Genomic DNA, 21,036 nt, shown 5'->3' on the forward strand with positions numbered 1-21,036 from the left:
TAACAATTAATGTAATTTATCTGATCTCCCTGATAAACTGTAACACACCAGATTTCCAGAAACTACTTTTCTGACTTTTTGGACCTTACAATCCAATGAGGACTTGGTCCTTATCTTTGTGTACAGTTCCAGTGGACAACAATATGAGCTGTGCATACAGATCTGAAAAACTTTATGGCGTTACACAGATAACTTAAATAATTCTAATTCAGGTTTTTTGCATGTTTATAGATTTTCAGGCCAGTAATCCCAAGATACCTGATACTCCTGTCAAGCAAGTATCTCCAAAGTCACTGACAATCCTCACAAAAGCCTGGTTCTGTGGCTCCAAAATAAAATGTAGCAGGCAATATGTAGAGTAAACTTTATATTCTATTACATCCATATGTATATAGAGCATCTAGATCAAAATCTCTTACTGACCTGATTAATTTTGAAAGTATGCATGTATACCTGAGACTGAGTCACTTCCTTGTGGTTATTGTACACATAGTTGTGGATGTTTGAAAACCAAGTAAGCAGGATCAGTGCTTCTGGATTTTAATTATCCTGAACCATTTCAGACTAAAGATACTAATAATACTAATAAATACTAATAAAAAAGGTTATCTTCTTCTTAAGTTTTTTTAGTACTTACATAAAATCTCTTTGTAGGAGAATTGCTCTCTTTTATGTTCTGGAAGACTTTCAATGATATAACAATTTTTGCCTTTCTAAATAACAGGTTTCTGGTTCTAAAAAAGGTGATAACCTAACATCAAAAGTTACTTTACAATAAAAACAGAGTTTACCTTCTTGGATAGATGAACACTGACAAAAACATTTGTACACTTGAGTGATTCCACTGATGTGAGGTTGATGGCTCCCTTTAATAGAGTAAAGCAGGTGTGTAAGTGTTTCGAAGATGAGGGTTTATTGATTTGCTTAGGAGATTCAAGTAACATCTAACACATTTTTCAGGTTTGGCTTCATATGTGAACTTTTCCGTCCACTAAGGAATTTTGGTTAAAAAGAGCTAGATTTTCATTTAAACACATGTGTTTAAATTCTGCTCCGTAAGGTATTAGATTATAAAAAATACTTTAGGACTTTTCCAAAACACAATTTCAAGTGAGGACTGGAGATCCCAATTCTTCTTAATGGTATTTTTCCAAGTGGTAGAGTCACTAGGTCGGTTCCCTAAATCTCACAAGAAAATTTGACACTTTCAGTTCCTTTCCTGCCCCCAAGTTGGAGTACATGTGCAGCATCTGGATTGGCACAACAAAGTAGTAATGGCTCCAAAGGCACCGTTATGGACTATCAGGTCAGTAATCCTTATGCTAAGAAGGATTTACATGATACAGAGTAATGGCTCTGTTGTTTCTGAAGTAAAAATCCACCTTTTAATGAGCATCAAAATATTGGTTTTCACTCTTCACATTGGAGATATTAAGTTAGCTAATAACACCAACATATGCAACTTCCTTAAATAAAGGTTCTCATTTAAATGTTTGAATAAAATAAATGTTAAAATAAATGTAGGTAGGTAACTACAGTATGCCAAACCGAGACTTTTTAAAAAATGTACTTATTATTGTTCTCAACTTTTGTCCTTGACATATTAGAAGAGTTATAGGGTATGTACATCCTGTCTTCAAATAGAATTTTTGTGATGTAGCCTAGAAATAGATTAGGTTTAGGGGCCCTTTTGTTTGTTTTGCTTAATTTTTCTACTGTGTGACTTTCTCCTACTTCAGGCAGAAGTTTGACACAATCTAACACACATGATCTTGTTACAAAAACAAGTTTGAAAGTAAGATCGGCGGTCATAGAAATCCACAGTTGTGATTTTTTTATTTCCTATAATTTAATTTCTTATGATAAAAAACTCCCCAACAAAACCTTTCCTAAATTTAACACATTTGGTGAAAACGTATTTTCTTCCCTAAGAATGTGGTTAACTCAGGCTCTATACAAGGTACAGAAAGCCACCAAATCCTAAAGAGAAGGAACGAGCACTGCGACAAAAATGAAGAGACTAAGTACACATGACATTCAACATTTAGTGAACAGAGTGCAACTGAACACATAAATCACACTAAATAGCACTAACACTTGGTCAAAAGAAACATTTATTTATGGTTCAAGTGTATGCCCAAGCTACTCTATGGAGAACCTTCCCACTATTTTTGTGAGAAACAGTACTGTCTACAAAAAGGGTTAAAGAAAATGCATTCTGTTGCATCTGCTTACTAAATCCCTTACTTTAGTAGAAATTCAAATTTTGTAAAGATTATTCGTTTTATTGATGCATATAATTATAATCACAAGCCATCTGCTGATTTGGCAGGCATGGTTAAAATTCTCTAACTCTCATAACCTTTCAAGTACAGTGCCCTTGGGACTCTATTTCACTTTTATATTTTGGAAAACATGTAGGGACAAACAAGAGAGGTCATCTGCCGAAAGTCAGACCTGTAAAACATTAAAAGAATAAAGATCATGATGACTGCCCTTGTTTTAATAGGAAAAAAAGTATTTTCTATTTTATTTCTCACTTCAGGAAGGATTATACAGGTTTTCATCATACACTTTGGGAATTTGAATTTTTTTCTACGGATTAAAGCTCTCTCCTAGCACCTCTGGGATCTGGGTTCCAAGTCTAAACTAAAAGAACAAATATTGTTCAGTTTGCTTGCCACAGGTGAATTAAACATATTTAACCTTGGTCTTAATTTTTCTTTTTACACAATTCTCATTGCATTTCTATTTGAAATGTTTTAACAAACACTATTCTCGTGGGGTTTTTTTTATTATTTACTGAGTTTCACTGAGAGACACCTATCACATATTAAACTTTTTCCTGTGGAGCTCAAAAGAGCATTTTCATGACTAACGTTCTTCACCATAGTCCTTCAGGAACAAATGCCTTTATTTATATTAGCATACCATTGACTTGTGGTTAGACACAGTAGCAAACATTTGGGTTTTTGGTTCATGAGCAGTTTAGTTCTCAATTTTCTTGTGTCCTTCACCATGTGTAGCCAAACTACTTTATACTTGAGAATTCTTTCTTTTTATAAAAATCTTTGTTGTTGTTGGCATTGTGTTACATGTGGTGTTACTCTGCTGCTTCTAACAGAAAACAACCACAAGGGAAAAAAAAAACCAAAAAACCTCTAATGTTCTCTCTGTCAATAACACAAAAATTATCCCATTTCAGTGAGTTTTATGATATTGTCAATGCTCTGATTTAGGACAAAGAGTGTTTTTGAGAAAAAATGCATGAAGGTAGAAAAACTTGGTGGGGAATGGGATAGTCCAGTGACTTCCTGATATTAGCAGAAGGCAAAGGCAGTTACCCTTCAACAGAGCTCTTGGCTAATGCTGTATCGATGTGTATCTCTCAGGAATAAAAGATGCAGCTCTCACTTCTGTTTAATTAGTGTATCTTAAGGCCTGTATGCACCATGCATGCTGCTTTACTCCTTTTGGAGGTTTGATTCTCACCCCACACCCTCATTATGACAAGCAGGAGGGAAATGCACATGTTTGAAAGTGTCTTCACAGCTGAAACTAGGGAAACAGGCCGAGAGTAGCTCTGGTTTATTTCACAACCAATTAAGTATGACATCTGTTGAAACTCGGGAAATAAGTCTCCCTTCCCCCTGTTCATATACTTACTTAAGCTGCCAGTCTTTTGTTTGGATATGATTAATTTTACTAACAAGACTTTTTTTCTTTGGGGTAAATACACAAAATAAAAATAATAAAAAAAAAGACATTGAATTTTTTTGATTTTTTTTGTTTGTTTGTTTTTAAACTGTGTTTCATTTAGTGCACTGGACACAGCTCTGTCTGACACTCCTAAATCAAGCAAAGAATTGTGATAATAATTATTTGCATAAGATTTAACTTTACATGCTGAAAAAAGCCTATGTTTGTGGCAGGCAATGTAGGCACGATAACATTTTCATTTTTGAAAATTTGGCTCTTATAGCTCCCAAGGGTCAGCAAAAGTTGCTATAAGGAATTTGGGTTTTAATTTATTTACTTTTATGGTTGAAAACTTGGCACAGAAGAGAAGACACAAAATAAAACAAGGCATGTGGAATTACGTATAGTTCAAACAAACCAATAAAAAAGAATTAAATGCAGACCCACTGTCACTGGTGACATCAGGTTTCTCAAGTATGCAACAGTCCATAGTAAACCAAGCAAGAAACACAGATAAGCTTTAACAGTAAACTTTAGTCCTATCAGACAACAATAGCTGAAGCTGAGACACACTTCCCTTTTATCAGACACTAATCCAGTGATGCATTTACTTATCAGGACAACATTTATTCCTTCATAAAATATTGTCCAATGCAAATACTAAAATTATGATATTCTAGTCCATAGCAACTCTTAGAGTTCAGTTTCCCTCTGTTGTGCTTAGAACTTGATTGTTTTCTTTCTGGTATATCTAGATAAGAAATATTTGCCCTATCATGCTGACCTTTTTTCTTTGCCTCTTGGCACTGGATTCTCCTGTGTCTCTGAGGTCACACTGCTCATGTCAAAGCTATGGCTAACTCCACATTTCTGTAAGTTACACCATCCACTAGTGCTCCCTTTTAGTTCTTCATCAGTTTCGTTTTGCTTGCCAGTTCTTTCCTACGAGGACTGGCACTGCCTTCATTCCTGGAGGATGGCTTCCTACTCTGTTTCTCTTGCCTTCTCAACCTTATTTTACAATACAGCACAGAGCCACATAGCATGCACATTATTTAAGCTATAAGATGCTGCTCGGCGATTGCCGTAGGTTCCGTGGTTAGAAATCCTTTGGTGAAATGTCAGTGTGCACAGTGGAAGTGTCCAGACCTGAACCAGTCATCCAGATTCCCTTTGGAGTCAGTGGAAAGAGGTATCTCTTGAATGTCATTTCTCTCATCCTGAAGTAGAGTATGAAAAGTATCACACATATACATAGCATCAGAAATGCCTGCAGATTGCCCACAGAGACTGTGGGAATCCAGCACTTACTGACTCAGAAATATGGATTTGCGTTTCAGGCATGTAAAGTTATGAAGATGACTCTTGTCATTCCCATCCAGCCTACAAACTGGACTTTATTTCATCTTATATCTTCTCTACAGAAAAACATACTATTCCTCGTTTTTTCATACAAGACAGTGATATGAATAATATGATATATCTTAGACCAAAAGTCTCCTCTTGAATATATGTGACATTGGTGAATATCTATGTCTGTTCAGATATTAATGGAGAGCTGAATAACAAAACTGAATATTGCTGTGCAACTCAGAGGACCAAAGTTTGTCCCTGAAATGTGATGTTTACAAAAGGGAAGGTGTCAGTTACCTGCTGTCTTCTTAGAAGGCGTTATGTTTCCTTTAAGGAAAGTCTGTATCTTCTCAAAACTAATTCTTAAAAAACAAATTAAAAAGAAAGCTGTAAAGTTTTAACAATATCCATTAATTTCAAAATACAGTAAAAATTTCTGCCTTAAGTCAGTCGGCTTTTTTTTAAACATTGCTGATAGAAGTATTTCCAGACATTTTCTTTTTCTTCTTGGTCACTACTCAGAGTCCGTAGGCACTTTTAGAGGTGATTTTTCTCTTTCCTCAGGCTTTCAAGACTGTTTCTCAAGCTTCAAGGTAATAGAAGGACAGATTTGATTCTGGTTTTGCACTCTTTCAGAGGAGGATTATAGTGATTCAATATTCCCCATACTATCATAAAAACTATAAGCAAGCTTCCAGATAAAAATTTCATTTGCTGTGCATACTATTTTCTTTCATTTTTTAAGAGATTTGATGACAAGAATTTTGAATTTTACAGAATTATTTATCATCCCCATGATTTTAGCACATAGTTGTGTGGTAAAAAAATCCTCATCTTTTGAATCTCTAGGGAGAGGTTCTCAAAACTTCTTCAGACCAAGGCAAAGTTCTTAAATTCTATTTCTAAGTGGTCAACTCTAAATTCCTTTAGAGTTCAGAACGGCATGGAACTCCACAAATCTGTGCTAACCCTTACGTAGTGGATGGTCCCTATGGAACAACATGTGGAACAGCACTATCCTAATCCATACCATGAAAGGCACAGGTTGGCCTTGGAAGCAGGGAGCCATAGTCAGGTCCCTGACAGTGCTTTGCCTTATCAGACTCTTTCCTTGAGGGCAGGATAGCCACAGTAGTAAATTCTGCTGTAAGATAATGCTCAGCTTGATCTAATTTTGAAACAATGAATTTTACGAAAGGGTTAGTAACTAAGTAAATATGTGTTGTCTTCAGTAGCACTTTCACAGGGGAGACTCAAAGTCAGTGAAAGTAATGCCCAAAATTGTGGTCATGCATAGTTCATTATGGTTTAAATTGACACCAGTTCAATAAATATAACCCTTGATAATGTTGTAACATTTATCCTGAAAAGCTTAACCAGCTTACATATAAGCTTTGAGTTTTCTTCTCCAAAATCAACCCTTCAGTGGCTGTCATTAAAAAGTGTCTCCTTACATACCTCTAACTAATTCTAAATAGTGTGAGAGACTTAATAATTCTAAATAGTGTGAGAGCTTTAGCCCTGAATGTTTTGGGCTCAATATTATTTATAGCAACAATGTTAGCATTACCACTTATTTTTATTATTATTAATGTGAATAATGTGTTACTATTTTGTGATCATTGAAGAAGTGCTGCCTTCAAACAGAAAGCTCAGCATGCAGACACCCTCCAGGTCACACAGGTTATTTCCCTATTTATTCTGGGGTGGTTGGAATCTATTTATCTGTTGCAACTTAGATAAAATTTAGGAATAAAGAAGTCAAGTTTATAAGTGGGCACAGCGTGGAAGACATAATAATTTTTGGCACTACATTTTTCTCCTCCTTCCTCCCGAATCTCCAATAGAGATCCCCCCAATAGTAGGACTATCATCAGCCCAATAAGCTCTTTAGAAAAGCTACCTTCTAGTACCACAGTTGCTTCTGTGTAGAGCATGAACTCTACTTCTACTGGAGAGTTGGTAAGTCTGGGTACTGACAGAGTCCAAGTTAAGCAGACCAAATCTCAGGAAAGGGTGAAACTCATCCCAAGTGGTTGGGGGTTTCTATTCACTAAATTAAGAGGACTTTTTCCCTATTTCTTGTCTGTGGATAAAGAAGGAATAATGTTCTTGAGAACTCAGGAAACCTAAGACAAGCTAGTAACATGTGAAGACTTTGACTGGGTGAAGAATGGCCATGTTATCCCTAAGAATTTATTTTTTAACATCAACAGTGAGTGAGATACAGTGTGTTGGAAGAAGGAATAGCCTTCTGGTCAGGGGAAGAACCTGAGAGAAAGTGGGCATTATATAATAACTGTTTTGCCTGGCCTGACCTAAGTGATCTGAGGTTTCTTTGAATCCTTAAGCCCAATTAATGCACCTTCAGGAAATTCACTTTCACTTAAAATTACAAAACCAAGCAGGAGAATTGCTTCTAATAGAACAATAAATAAATATCTGCCTATTAAAAGAGCATAATCACACAGCTCGCATTTTCTCTCTGCTCAGAGTGTTTGAGCTGTCAATACAGCTTGCACAACCTCAGGTGCCTGAGAGACAGAGGTGTATCATTACAGTAATGTTTAAAGGAAAGTACACTACTAATTTTCCAGATGACCATTCAAGTGATCCCTTGGAATGCTATGGTGCTTTTGCTTTGGTATTTTCAAAAGGAAATTTATTGTATTTTTGAGCTGCCAGTCCTGCAAGTTTAACCTGGAGCAAGAAGCTTAAGTTTCTTCTTCCATCATCATGTTAACATGACTGTATTCCTGTCTTAAATTTGTCAATTATCATTCTCTCATGTGACAGTTAGCAAGGAATTCAGACTCAAATAATATCTTTATGAACACACCTGTTGCAGATAAAACTGCAGGTAGCTGAGCTCATTCTCACATGATGTGTACTGTGTGTTGTCCCTTTGGTGTCTGGTGAAAATTTGCTTTCTCTGCTAACATCTGCAGATCTCACAACAAGGAAATCTGCTCGGATCAGGGCAACCTCTGTACAGATATTTTCAGCATAAAATCATGCTTTGAAGACAGTGCTTACTTGGAGTTCTACCCTTGGTTATATGAAAACCAAACATTTTCTGAATGTTGACCCAAACAGGACTTGAGTTTTGGAAGAGCTCTCACCATGCCCATCTTTAACCATAGTCTTTGTAGCCTCCCACAGGAAAGCTGATATAACCACTAGTGATTAGCTGTAAGTTGTCACTAGCTGTGCCCTTACTTTCTTGGAAAAAAAATGGAATTTAGGTGTGAATTACTTCCCCGTTACCCCCAAAGTTTTATACAGTCCATAAAGACCATATTTTATTAGGAAGATTTCTAGGTCCTAGACCAGCAAGCTATAAATAAACATCCTCACTCAACAATCAGGTAAGACAAGCTAGATAGCTGTGGGGATCTAACCTTCCTTATTATCCAATACTGCAAAAAACCGTTTTCATTAGCTTTCATGTCCTCAGATTTCTACTCCTGTTGGTTAATTTAGTAACCTAGAGAACATGGTGATGGTCTTAAAAATACTGCTGTTTCCATGAAAAGAGACATGGGAATGGAAGGAGTTCTAAGTATTTTTTTTTAAATTGCTTTGCAAATTCTTTGCACAACAAACCTCGCCAATATGTAAACAGGGCTCTAGCTACTGTGTTTGTCCACAGCTAGAGCTACAGATGAACACAGTGTAGTTGTGTGATGACAGGAACAGCTGACTCATTAGTAGAGAGCAGTGAAAGGTAATTAACCCTGGGAAAAGTACAGCTGCCATACGAGCTGTTCCTTTCTGTAGGATCTGATTAGAAATTAGTGTTAAACCACTGATTCTTTAAAAAAAAAATGTCATTGATAATTCACTTTCTCTCTCAGGTGTAGCCCCTGAAGGGGGCCTAGGATAGAACTAGTGTACAAAAGATCTTCTATCTAAAAAGATCTTTTTTCAGAGAAGTGCCCACCTGTTTGGCTGCTTCTGGACTTTTCTTAACCATGGATATTGTCCCAGCTTTCAATGTTTTGAGGACACCCTCCAAGTCTATGGGCAGTGCAAAGAATGCACTGTCAAAATGATTTAAGGTAGAACATTGTTGGTTGCCATAATGGAGTCTTTAGTGAGGATGATTATTTAAAAGTAACAGCTATTACTTCTTGTGTCAGGACACAGTTCTGATGCAAAATGATGCAGACCTCTTCAAAATAAAACAAAAATCTGTCTTCTAGGTAGGTGAGCATAGCATATGAAAAAAAAAGGATTATGGCCTGAGCACAAAAGCCACTCATCACCCCACCCCTTTTCCTGAATACATTTTGGTGTTTGAGGTTCCAACATAAGAGACAGAACCCATGATTTAATGTGACATCCAAACAACAAGCCAGACTATTACATAGATATTCAGACACCTGATAAAGGCCTGTTTATCAAGAATGACATAGCTATCACCTAAAATAATAAAATTTCTTAATATGCTATTGGAATTTTTAAACTGCTGTTTATTATTTACAGTTGTTACATGCAAAATTGTTTTGGATCGCCTTACTTTGTAAGATCTTCTGACCAGGACTGTATTTTTGTATACCTGTGTGACTAACACCAAGTGTATGTAAGTGCTTTCACACGCAAATAACTTGTACTATTGAGGTCCACGAGAGTGTTCTGGTTGTTTTCCATGCAGCCAGGTGTACAATAGGGAGTCTGAAGGGTAACTCTATTTAAAGTGACAAAGTTTGTAAGACATCTCTCCATAGGATGATTTTTTTCATCTTGCTGTAGTCATATTTGCTGCAATAGGATTATTATTGTTATTATTATATCAATACAAAGTAATATTACAAATATATGTTTCTGTAGTGTTATTTTCAACTCAGTAGTGTTTAGTGGTATCTTGGGTCATTTTCTTACCACACATTTAAGATGTTCACATTGAAAGAAACCTTCCTCTTTTAATTCCTTTTAAAATAAACACAGTGCTTGCTGTGTGCAATATTTGAAATTAATGTTACCACAAACATATGTATATATATTTACACACACATAAATATATGTATATAAGCATAAATATATATATATATATATATATATATATATATATACACACACACCTTACTGACATTTTCAACACCGGGAGCAAAAACAATTTAAAGGAAAACAGTTAAAGATATTCCCTCAGAGAATGTTTCTCTATATAGGAAAACAAGTGAAACAGGTTTTTAAGATAAAGGTCAGACATGTCAAGAGTATGGTTACCTCCAGATTGCCTACTATATTAGGAAGAGAATGGAAATGTGTTTTACATTATTTTGCCATTCACCATATATTAGTTAGTACCTATCCTCATCAGTATTGTCCTTTTTTGTTTGTTCAAATTTGGTTTTAGTAAAAAGTCTTGCAGAGAAAGAGGAAAGATTTTTTTCTTGGAAATCTCAAGTCATACCCTTGAAGGCTGAGTTTCAGAAGCAGTGAACGCATGACCAAGCTACTAAACTGACAAATGCATGATGATAAAAATAATATTCACTACCTTAAAGTATGGTTAGAGATGCACAAAAGCACTCTATGTTGTTATTCTTATTTAGCTGAAAGGTGAACAGTCTTGATGAAGGGTACAGAATAGATTAGCAGCAGAGGCAGGAAGAGAGTTCCACAATCTCTTTTTTTCCAGATACTTGCTCAATCATGGTGACTTCTATTTATGTCTATGACAGAAGACAGGTGTCATTTTGGGAAATAATCTTTGCCCCACTTCAGAATCATAAAAGGCTCTGAGAAGAGTATTTAAACCACCATTCCTGGTGCTGTTGACCTCTCAACATAACTTTGAACAAACTGAACACACTTTTCCTTGCTCTACTTACCTGACCCAAACATATGATGAGCGAAACCTTTCAGAAAAGAAGTCTTTCCTGGGGAACACTGGGTTGGTATCTGACAGTTATTAGTCAATTTTTTGGATAGTCTTTACTACTTTGATTTTCAAGGTGGTATTTTCTGTTCTTGGGTTGTTTTTTTTTCCTGTGCTCTTCAGCGTGTTACTAAGATCTTCAGGGCAGTGCAGTACTGCAAGCAAGCCCCATTATCTCTAACAGTTAGGGTCATTACAAGTCTTTTAAATGGTGGCAGACTGTTCTTCACATGGCACTCTTGAAGTTAATGAACGTATGTGATTTGCATGTTGAGGGAAGGCACACTTCTTCCCTTTGTGTGACTTTCCCTTTCTTGGGACATGTTTGTCATGCTTAATGAAGAGATCCTTGTTGTTCAGAAAGGGTAAGATGAATGCATAGGATAACAGAATCGCAGTTATATTTCTTTTCACAAAAAAAATTTGTATTTTTAGGTTTATTGTTTCTTTTGACTCCATGACAGAAAATTCAATGAGATAATTAGCCATAGGTTTTGTCCAGCATAAGTATTGTGATGTTCTAATTTTAACTATTAAATCATTCCCAAAAAAATATGTCTGGAACAATCAGACATCACAGAGAAGGAATACAGTAACCTAGATAAGGCTGTAAGTATTTGAGAAGTGACCACTTTTCGAACCTAATCAGCTTCAGTACTTCCATAGAAATTCAGTGCAACCGTAACAGTACCCCCACAAAATTGCCCTTCAAACCCATCAATTCCTAACTAGCTTGCTGAAAGTCAATCACAGTAAAAAGACTAATAATGGTGGCTAAACAGCAGGTATGTAGCAACATCAGAGCCAGACCAGGATCTTCCTGATACTGAAGGAAGCTGTAACGGAGTAATTAAAGCAACACAATTTCTCTGTTCTTAGTTATACTGATCTGTGTGCTCAGGCATCTCCCGTTGGCCTCAATCCTGCAACTACTGAGCATCCCTTCAATGAGCAGAGCATGGTCATCGCTTGTTGAGGTCAGTAGTGATCCCCCCTCAACAGTACCTCACAACAGAGGTGACTCCACGCAGGAAAAGTCATCCTGGCTTTCAGAGTAAACATGTTTTAAAAGGAAACGAACCCTGTGTTCCAGAGTCAATGACGCATGCTCTTTGAACTTTCTTTTAAAATTGCTCTGAAATCATAAGGTTGTTGTAGTGTGGTTTTACTCAAAATAATGCATATCATTGTAACACAAGCCTTGAAGTGGCTACTTTAATGAAACATAGTTACCATAGTTACCAGAAGGAGAACAGAGAATAACTTTTAGTTCTTTTGAAGCTATGAATTACTTTAAAAAAGAGGAAAAGGAATAAACAAGCATGCAAAAGTTTATTATGCAGTGTTTCATGCCTGATCAACTCCAAAAAAGGCAAACTCTCCCTAGACCAGGGCATTAACATTTTCCAGCTGAAATCTCTAATTGTTCATCAGCAAACGCAGAAATTACTTTTCAACTCCCTACTATGTCTGTTTTCATATTTTCCCCCCATTTTTTTTCCTGAAGAAACAGATTTTTCAAAAGTTCTGTTTTCAGCAGTTTGTTAATAACTGTCATTTTACATCACCTATGTTGCTATACAATACTGGTCTAAAGGCAATAATATATTGCTTAGCACTACTCATGAAATCTGTGATCTAGCTCTATTATTCATTATAAACGCTATCTTAAAACTGATGAGAGGGAAATGAGAATTTATCATAGTGAAGATATCTTCTAGGACGAGCTTCATTGTTTTTCAGTTTAGCATTGAGATGTGCTCCATCCCTGAAGTGTTAATGGAGGTCACTGCTGTTGCTCTACTTTGCTATGTCAAAGCAAAAGAGTTCCTGCACAGTTGACTATTGAGAAACAAAATGTTCTTTCCAATATATCACCTTCAGCTTGTGAGCCTCTAGAGCAGCGGTGATTAACAGGACTTTTACAAAGTTTCTGTGTAGTTACAAGGACAGCTTCAATCTTCTGTCATTTTTTTGCATTAGCTATGATTATGCTTTTACCACCAAAATGCATTTATTTTAAAGGTAACAATACAGACTCAGAGAATAGCTTATGTTTCATCTATATTTATCAGCACTCACTGTACATTTGTGTCTTCATTACCAGGAAATATTAAGGGACATTGTGCCATCTATTCCTGTTTACAGTTTATTATGCAGAGATAGGAAACACTTAGCATGTAAAATGAATGTAGAAATTATTCCTGGATAGAAACACGGACATTTCCCACTCGTTGGCTCTTTCTCCTCCATCACCGGATCAGAGTGTAATTGTCAGTAATCAGGCCTGCTTGCTGCTGATAAAACCACTCTGAATGCTAGCAGCCTTCTTTGTGTGATGACTCAATTATTCCAGAAGTGCCTCATCAAATCTGCCCCATCAGCTGGGCTAATAAATAAGGAGAAGAAACTGGCCCCCCAAAGCAAATTATAAATCCATTTGCATTAACCATTTCGCTGGTCCATGATCTAGGCAGAAATAAGCATGGCAGATTGCGTTAAGCTTATTTGAATATGTTTATAATGTTTACAGCTTGCAACCTTTTTTCTTTTTTTTCACAAGGTGTTGGAATTATCGGTCATGAGTAGCATCTAAATGCAGTTATGTTAATTACAGCAAAGCCTCCGGCTTCTTTGAGGGATAGTTTGTTGCTTAAATCAGGTGAAAGTTAAACTCTTCTGCTAGGTGAAATATGATCTTGCACATGGCACTGGAATTACTGCTCTGTTTAAAAGAGACAATGAGTGCAAGTGAAGTTCTTTTTACGGGTTCTGGAAGGACAACTGCCTGTATTACCAGCCTGCCTCACACTGCTAATGTGACCTCCTATTTATTGTAGGGAAGAAGTAAATAAAATAAAGTTTAGCCTTATAGCTGGGAAAGAAGATGCAATAGTTGAAACAGTAATAATACCGTTTCCTGTATACTCTGCACTGAATAAAACAAGTGCAAAGAAAAGTACCCTGCTCCAAGGAAACTCCTTTGCGAAGCTCAAATTACAAAAAGTAAAAAGTATGTTTCCAAGCAGAGTCCTTCAGATTTCCAAGGCTACCCATGCAGTGAGGCTGTAGGACAAATGAAATTCATTTACTCATGTGTCGAATGTTATATATTCACTCCAAGATCTCACTGAGGTTTATGCAGAACTTCAGGTGTAAAGTTACATACTCCAGCCTGTGCAGGATAAAGATCTGACTGCAGTAAGGAGCTAAATATATCTTTATATATTGTAATGGTATTTTTTACTTTCACATGTTTTTTTTTCTCATTTATTAAATATGCTGCATTACTTTGTCTTGAGAAAGAGAAATCACTGTCACCGTAGAAACACAAGAAATGTTCAGGGATCATAATGGTGAGCTCATTGAACTTTGTTTCCTTTGCTATTACTTGTATTCTGAGTTAACAAATCACAAACTGTAGTAATTTTTCATTTCCATATTTGCAATATATCAACTAGTGATGTGGTAAATGAGAGAAAATCAAATTAATCTGTTGGAAAATGAATGTATTATGCTCAAAAAAGCTTTTGGGGTGTCTTACAGATGTAGTACAACTTTGAATATTGAAATTCTGAGAGAGAAAACAATTTCAGACTTCAGTTGAGATAATTTGTGGCTGTACAATACGTCTTTTCTCATAATTAAATTGTCAGGAATGCTAGTAATCTGACCTGAACGAGTGGACTTTTACCCATAGACAATGGGTCAACAAAAAAGGTTGTTTGAAGGGATTTGTCACACACATCTGATGTTGAGGATCAGGACCTAAACTGTGATTCACATCAGTATCCTAGTATGACTCATGGATCTCAGTAGGATGGCACTTCAGAGTCAGTACAAAATCATGTTGCACTGGAAATGGCTATAAACCAAAGAATGAATTACAAAGGTTTCAAGTGACTTAACAGAACAATTACATCGACAAATAAAGCAACTCATACATTCCATCTTTCTGGTTTTATAAAATTTATAATTTTAGTTGAATTGAGATGTTGGTTGAAAAGGGCAAAAGTTTTCTTTACAGACAGGCAAACTTCAACTTCTAGAATAAAAAATTTGATTCAGACACATAGGAAGTTGAAATATAAGAATAATTTGCTGTCTTTAGATCCATTTGAATTCTTTACTAAAAAAGACAAATGAGTTAATGCAAGTTATGAATAGATTGGGCCAAATGAAGATACATGTGGACTCAAGGGGAGTGACCCCACCAAAGAACCTCTACTAACAAATTAGTAAGTTAGCTCTACCTGATTTCCATCAACAATGATCTTATTATCTAAGGCACCAGTAACCTAGTTAGATGTTCTTTGTGGGCTCTTGAGATTATTAATTTTTTCAGTTGTCATTGCACACTTTTATGTGCACTTGCAATAGCTCAAAATTTGGCCCATGGTCAATATTATAATTCATAAAACTTAATAAAATAAAGAGTTTCTCAATAACTTTAGTGTTAGACCTTGATCATTCTTTGAAATCAGCACTAACCCTTGTTTGCTACCTGAGCTGTCAGATCCCAACACTTATATTTGAAATGTAACTTTCCTTTTGCAGTGTGGACAGGTGTGACACATACTTTATATTCTATTAGGGGTATGTCACATCCCATGACACAGAATAATCCTACACACACTGTTTATAGCATGACAGATACATGACATTGTATTAGACTTTTTATGAAACACCATACCTTCAAATGTGGGTACTCACCCACGAATCAGCTGTATGGCAGCCAGCACCCTGTTATGTGAAAGAAATTGAAAATAGCACATTTAAACTTACTAACCAGTAACTTCTGTTATGATTAAACACAGCAGAGGGGTCCAGGTTTTGCACTTTATATTAAGTCTTGCTTTTGACCTACTATAACACTTTCTGCCTTACGAAGTTATCTGATGGTGTCACATGCAAGGCAGATGGGAGTAGAATAGCAAATGGCACTGTTGCATGTAGTTTTTCAGTAAAATTTTAAAACCTGCTCTCCAGACCTGACCCAGCCCTAACTCCTTTTCAGTGTACTGGTTTATTATGTAAAGTTAAACATGAAAAGTTTTGTATATTTTTTCTTGTCCTTTGTGCACTTTTCCAAGTGGATCTCAGCTGTGCTGTCTTAACTCTCGGTCCCTTAGGATGAGAGAGACAGCAGATGGGGTTAGGGCAGAGGGTTGATGCTTCTGACAGCAAACGGCCTGGTTGCTGAGTGGAAGCTGTGAGCGTCAGGAAGCTTCTTTTCCCCAGAGAACCAACTAACCACTGAAGAAAGTTGAAAATGAGCCCTTTGAGAAACGCTATTAAAAGTAGTAAAAAATTGCAATTGTGCAGATGATGTGCTGCTGTGTGGTTATTCGGATGCTAATGAGTTTGACATTAGGGAACTCAAAGGGTTTACAGCAACTCCCTTATGTGATTTAGTTCTTTATTGGCTATCTTAAAGAAAATAAATGAAAAATATACTGTTAATAAATACTTAAAATGGTAGAATTTTAGACAAAAATCTGATTTTAGGTTTTAGAAAGAGCTTTGCTCACCATTGTAGTTTTCTCAGAGATCTTTTGTTTTAGGTTAGTGTCTTTTGAACAGAGAGGAAGAGGCAGGTAGAAGGCTTTGAGACTCCTTTTGTGTTTTGTTTTTTTCATGAATGTTGAAATAGAATAACAGGAAAAGAGGCCTTTGAGGATAAACAGTGCCTCTTTCCAGCAACATATTGGTTAGAAAAGTGCTTAAAAAATCTTAACGATATTGGGATGTTTTGTTCTGGGTTTTCTCTCTTTATCATCTTAAATCTATTGTCTATTTCACTATCTGATAAAAGCTTATTTATTTTAATTAAAAATTATCGATGGGATGTAACTAATATCTACTGGGACATGAGCAAAAATTAGTCATTCAATAAACTCTAGCTTCCCTGAGAATCTGTTTAAAATAAGCCTTTCCAATTTCAGAAATGTAACATTACAAAATATCATCAGATATCATTAAATGAATAGTTAAAGTTCCAAAAGTTTATCTGCAAACTTTGTAATAATTAGAATAAGTTCAATGAATAGATCTATTTTACTAAATACACTGGATAATACGTGAAACAGAGCTCTGAAATTGCAAGTGATAGCAAAATTTTTATGTTTTGGTCACTGGTGCCAGCAGTTATGCCAAAATGAAACTTGTTTTTAATAACTTCTCACCATCAAATGCTCCCAGGTTGCAAGTACCTGCAACTTTAAATGTTAGAAAGGTTCGGGTATTCAGTGTTTCTGAATATAAGGATCTCAGTATCGTGCACTCAGATATAAACTTCTGCAGCTCTACTTCCTTCACTGGTACTGTTGATTTAGCGTAAGGTCCCTCACAGAAAAGAATAAAAATTGAGCATGGAGAAACGTCAAGAATTTCCTTCAGTTGGCATATGCTGAGAACACTATCAGCCTGCCAAACTTTTAACTCCAATATTCAAAATCAGAAAAAATAAAACTGAGGGATTTTCTTCTGTTTTTAAAATATTTCAGAATGCTTCTCATTTATTTTACATCATGTGCTGAACCATAGTACTTCATCAAAGAGGTTCTGATGCAATTAAAACATTTGACTAAGGATTTCTACATATAGAAAACATGGATTTTTACCCATTGAAGAAGAAAAACTTTCCTTAGAGCAGATCTATTTCATAAGTTATTGAAATGGGCATTAACAATATAAAGAAAATATCATAAGGAAAGAAAAAAATGTTATTCTTTATGCCTTTCAGAACCATAATTTATGCCTCTATAACCTATCTTTGTGAAATCTCAGAAGAAAATATTGCACCTGGATTATTTACCCATTTGATTTAAAGAGTGTCTTGTTTCATCTATATTTTATTTCGTATAGCTGGTTTTTGGTTTTCTTTAGTTGTTTTGTTTGTTGTTGGGTTTTTTTCCAGAGAATGAATTTGAAGGTTTTCTGTTAAACCAGTCAAGGCATCTTGGGCTGAGTGACGAATTTGGTCCTTTGGAATCTGCACATATTTTCACCTGGAAACACACAAAGGTGGGATAATTTATTTACAAAAATGAATTTGAATAGAATACTATGTGGTTTTGTGTGTAATGTCTCATGCACTTAGACTACTTTTCTCACATAACATCTGCTGTTTCAAGAACAGCGGTCTTCAACAGTCAAGTATAGTAATATTGAAAACATGAAAATGTTTGTAAACACGTAGAAATTCTAATTTTTAAGTTTGCAAATTACACTCTGTTAGCCTTACATACTGTCAGTAACACAACTATCTTTGAATCTATATGACTTCTGGAGGGAGAATATACTTCATAATGCACTGCTTAAATTTAATCTTTGATGGAAAGCTTATTTGTGTGGTTTTTTTTTAATATGTAATGTTTGTTGCTTGATTTTTTTTAAACCATATATCAAAGTGGGCAAACACTTTAGCATATTTAAAAAGATCCCAAGGTATCAAAGTATTTTTTTTCTGAATATTGACACTTTCTTTCTTCTAAAAAATTGTATTTAATATATAGTAGCCCGGGAAATAGTGAAAAGACATTGAACTACGTCAAAAATAATAATCTGAGGGGAAAAAAAGCCTCCAGAAACAAGCTTGTATTGAGATGCATTTCAGCGTAGTTTGCTATATAATTTTTCTCTGAATTTAAAAAAGCTAGCTGTTGCCCCTTGATTTCATAAAGCTATGACTCTACCCTCTAAAACCTTGGTAAAGAAGACTAATAGAAATACTTGGCACACGTTGATTACCTAAGGGAATAATAGAACTATTTGCTGTAGTCGTTTGGCAAAAGGACATAAACATATGGCTTTGGTTTATATTCAGCACTGCCAGTTGTGCAAAGTTGCATGGATGAAGTATACAACAGCAGTGACAACTCAGAAATCAGAAGCGAGAATCAAAATAAATCATCCTCATTACAAAGCTATTCAAGCTTGCCTCTGATTTAAGGCTTATTTTATCACTGCATGTTTTCAAGTAGTGACTTCAACATAAAAAAATCTACTTCTCAAAAATGTCTTCACCATTAAATCACACTATAAAATGCCAAATTGTTGATGATTTATGTGTGTTATAAACATGTTTAAAGTCTGCATTCAGTAGATGTACTTATTTTAATTCCTGAGAAATTAATACAGCTGAACCAATTATTTTCACGTCATTCAACTTTTTCCTGGAGGAATCAGGCATACCACAGGGTAAACTAAAGCAAAATATTCAAAAATAAAGATGAGATGATCTCTTGTTTAAGAATAATCAAAATCACAAAACAAGGCATATTTTTAATAGTAGTCTTTAAGAATGCTTTTGTAAATATTTTTTCTTTCTGGCCATGAATATGTTACTAAAAAAAAAAAAGAAAAAAGAAGAGCAAGAAACTTTAACCACACTGCAAGCAATGTTCCTAAAAATTTTGTCTTTGGATTTTGGGGTATTTTTACCGCCAGTAATCAAAATTTCCAAGCTTTGTCTAGAAGTTGCTATATGTGTTCTTTGCATTTCTTTCTCTTACCGTACTTCTCACTGTCAATCTGCCATTAATACTTCATATTAAACAAATTATCATAGACTAAGAGAAAGATGCAGTCAGCACATATATACACCAATAGCCAAACAGTGATCTATACTTCTGGGCAGTCTATAGGAAATCTTGCTTTCAGATTTATTAATTTTTTTCTTTATTAAATTATTCTCTTTTCATGTGCTAGAATCTTAAATGAGTTATTGAAAAGAAACATTAAAGTATGAGTACCAAAACCACTGAAAAGCTTGCTCTGAGTATATTATTTATTGCAGGGAAAAGAACACAATGTCATGTCTCCGTGGAGCACAGTACAGCACAGTCCTGTTTGTAGTGTTTCGCAGTGTCTGACTTCAAATTTGAAGTTTGTGGCTTGTATTTGAGACTTGAGAATGGATTTATGTGCTTTAAAAATCATCAGCGTTTGTTTTTTTTCTGACTGAGTTCACTAGGCTACTGACAGTGGGCTAGATATTTTTGTCTCTATACAAACTTCAGTAGTTCGCAAATTAAGAATAGTAGAGAAAAACTATTCTTTTTCCAAACCTCTCAAAATCAGGTAAAGTTTGTCTTAGAGAAATTGTTTGCCAAATTTTGTTTTGAAAATCAGACGTAACTTTTAGTTGGAAAATCACAATGCAATGTTAAAGCTTATACTCTAGATAGTGATTTCTTTTCCTCTAGCTAGTTATGCAAGAGGAAACAGATCGACACTCCAGTAGTGTGAAACCCACCCCAGAAAGTCAGGTTTATATGAAGATTACAATGGAAATTACAAAGTGCATAGTTCTTACATTAGTTCTTTCCAGGAGATGCATTTCACTTTTATCTACATCAGCAACACTGGCTTCCCTGTGTCGTAGTTTATTTCACCGTAGTGTGCTGTAAAACTATCTTACCAAGATAGTAGTATCAAATTAGTTTCTGAAATACAAATTTTAAAACGTGCAAATAAACTGAAATAGTTGCTATTATTATTATTATTGTCATTTTTATAATTTATTGCACATACCCTTTTTCAGCTGTTAGTCATTTTCTTGTATCCTATTATAACATCAGTACATGCACATGTGCAGAGACAGACTCCAGGCAGACAAAAAACCAAACGCAGAGCCAAATCCTGATTCTGTCACTCAGGGAAGTATTTCCAGGTGGTGCTCTTGAGTCCGTTATCTGCAGTGGGATGGTACAAACAGAAGTAACATTTAGTTTTTGTAGCCAGCAACTCTGAAATAGTTTGCTCACAAAGTACGATTGCCGCTATTCCAGCAGTAAGTTAATCTAGAGAAACGTGAATACCCTCTAGGAGTCAAATAACAAATTACTACAGTTTCAGCCGGCAGAATTTGTGGTATTGTCAGTGACTCCAATCAGTTTTCTGTGATCTAGTTATTTACTTCCTCTTAAGTCTCAACCAATATTGAAGAAAAAGTAGAGGGAGGATCAGACTGAAATTCACAAAGTCAGACAGAGAGCACTCATAAACCTAGGGAGATTTGTTGCAACATGGTTTCAGAAAATAATTCAACAACCACATCCTCAGTAAATTCTGAGATCACAGAAATAGAGTGTATC

At 35.5% G+C, this 21,036-nt stretch overlaps 1 protein-coding gene across 3 annotated transcripts in view; it reads left to right on the plus strand.

Moving 5' to 3' along the window:
- Nucleotides 1–21,036, plus strand: part of ST18 (ST18, C2H2C-type zinc finger) — a 169,355-nt gene that overhangs the window by 76,982 nt on the left and 71,337 nt on the right. For 2 of the 3 annotated variants that reach the window (XM_027673985.1, XM_027673992.1), the window contains one exon: nt 17,856–17,962. The exons of the other annotated variant lie outside the window; for it this stretch is intronic. In XM_027673985.1, coding sequence (XP_027529786.1) covers nt 17,856–17,962 — 107 coding nt within the window. The remainder of the gene's footprint in view (nt 1–17,855; nt 17,963–21,036) is intronic. 3 annotated transcript variants of the gene reach the window in all.

This window comes from Neopelma chrysocephalum, unplaced genomic scaffold (genome assembly GCF_003984885.1).
Source record: "Neopelma chrysocephalum unplaced genomic scaffold, ASM398488v2 Primary Assembly neopelma1_22, whole genome shotgun sequence".
Taxonomy (NCBI): Eukaryota; Metazoa; Chordata; class Aves; order Passeriformes; family Pipridae; genus Neopelma; species Neopelma chrysocephalum.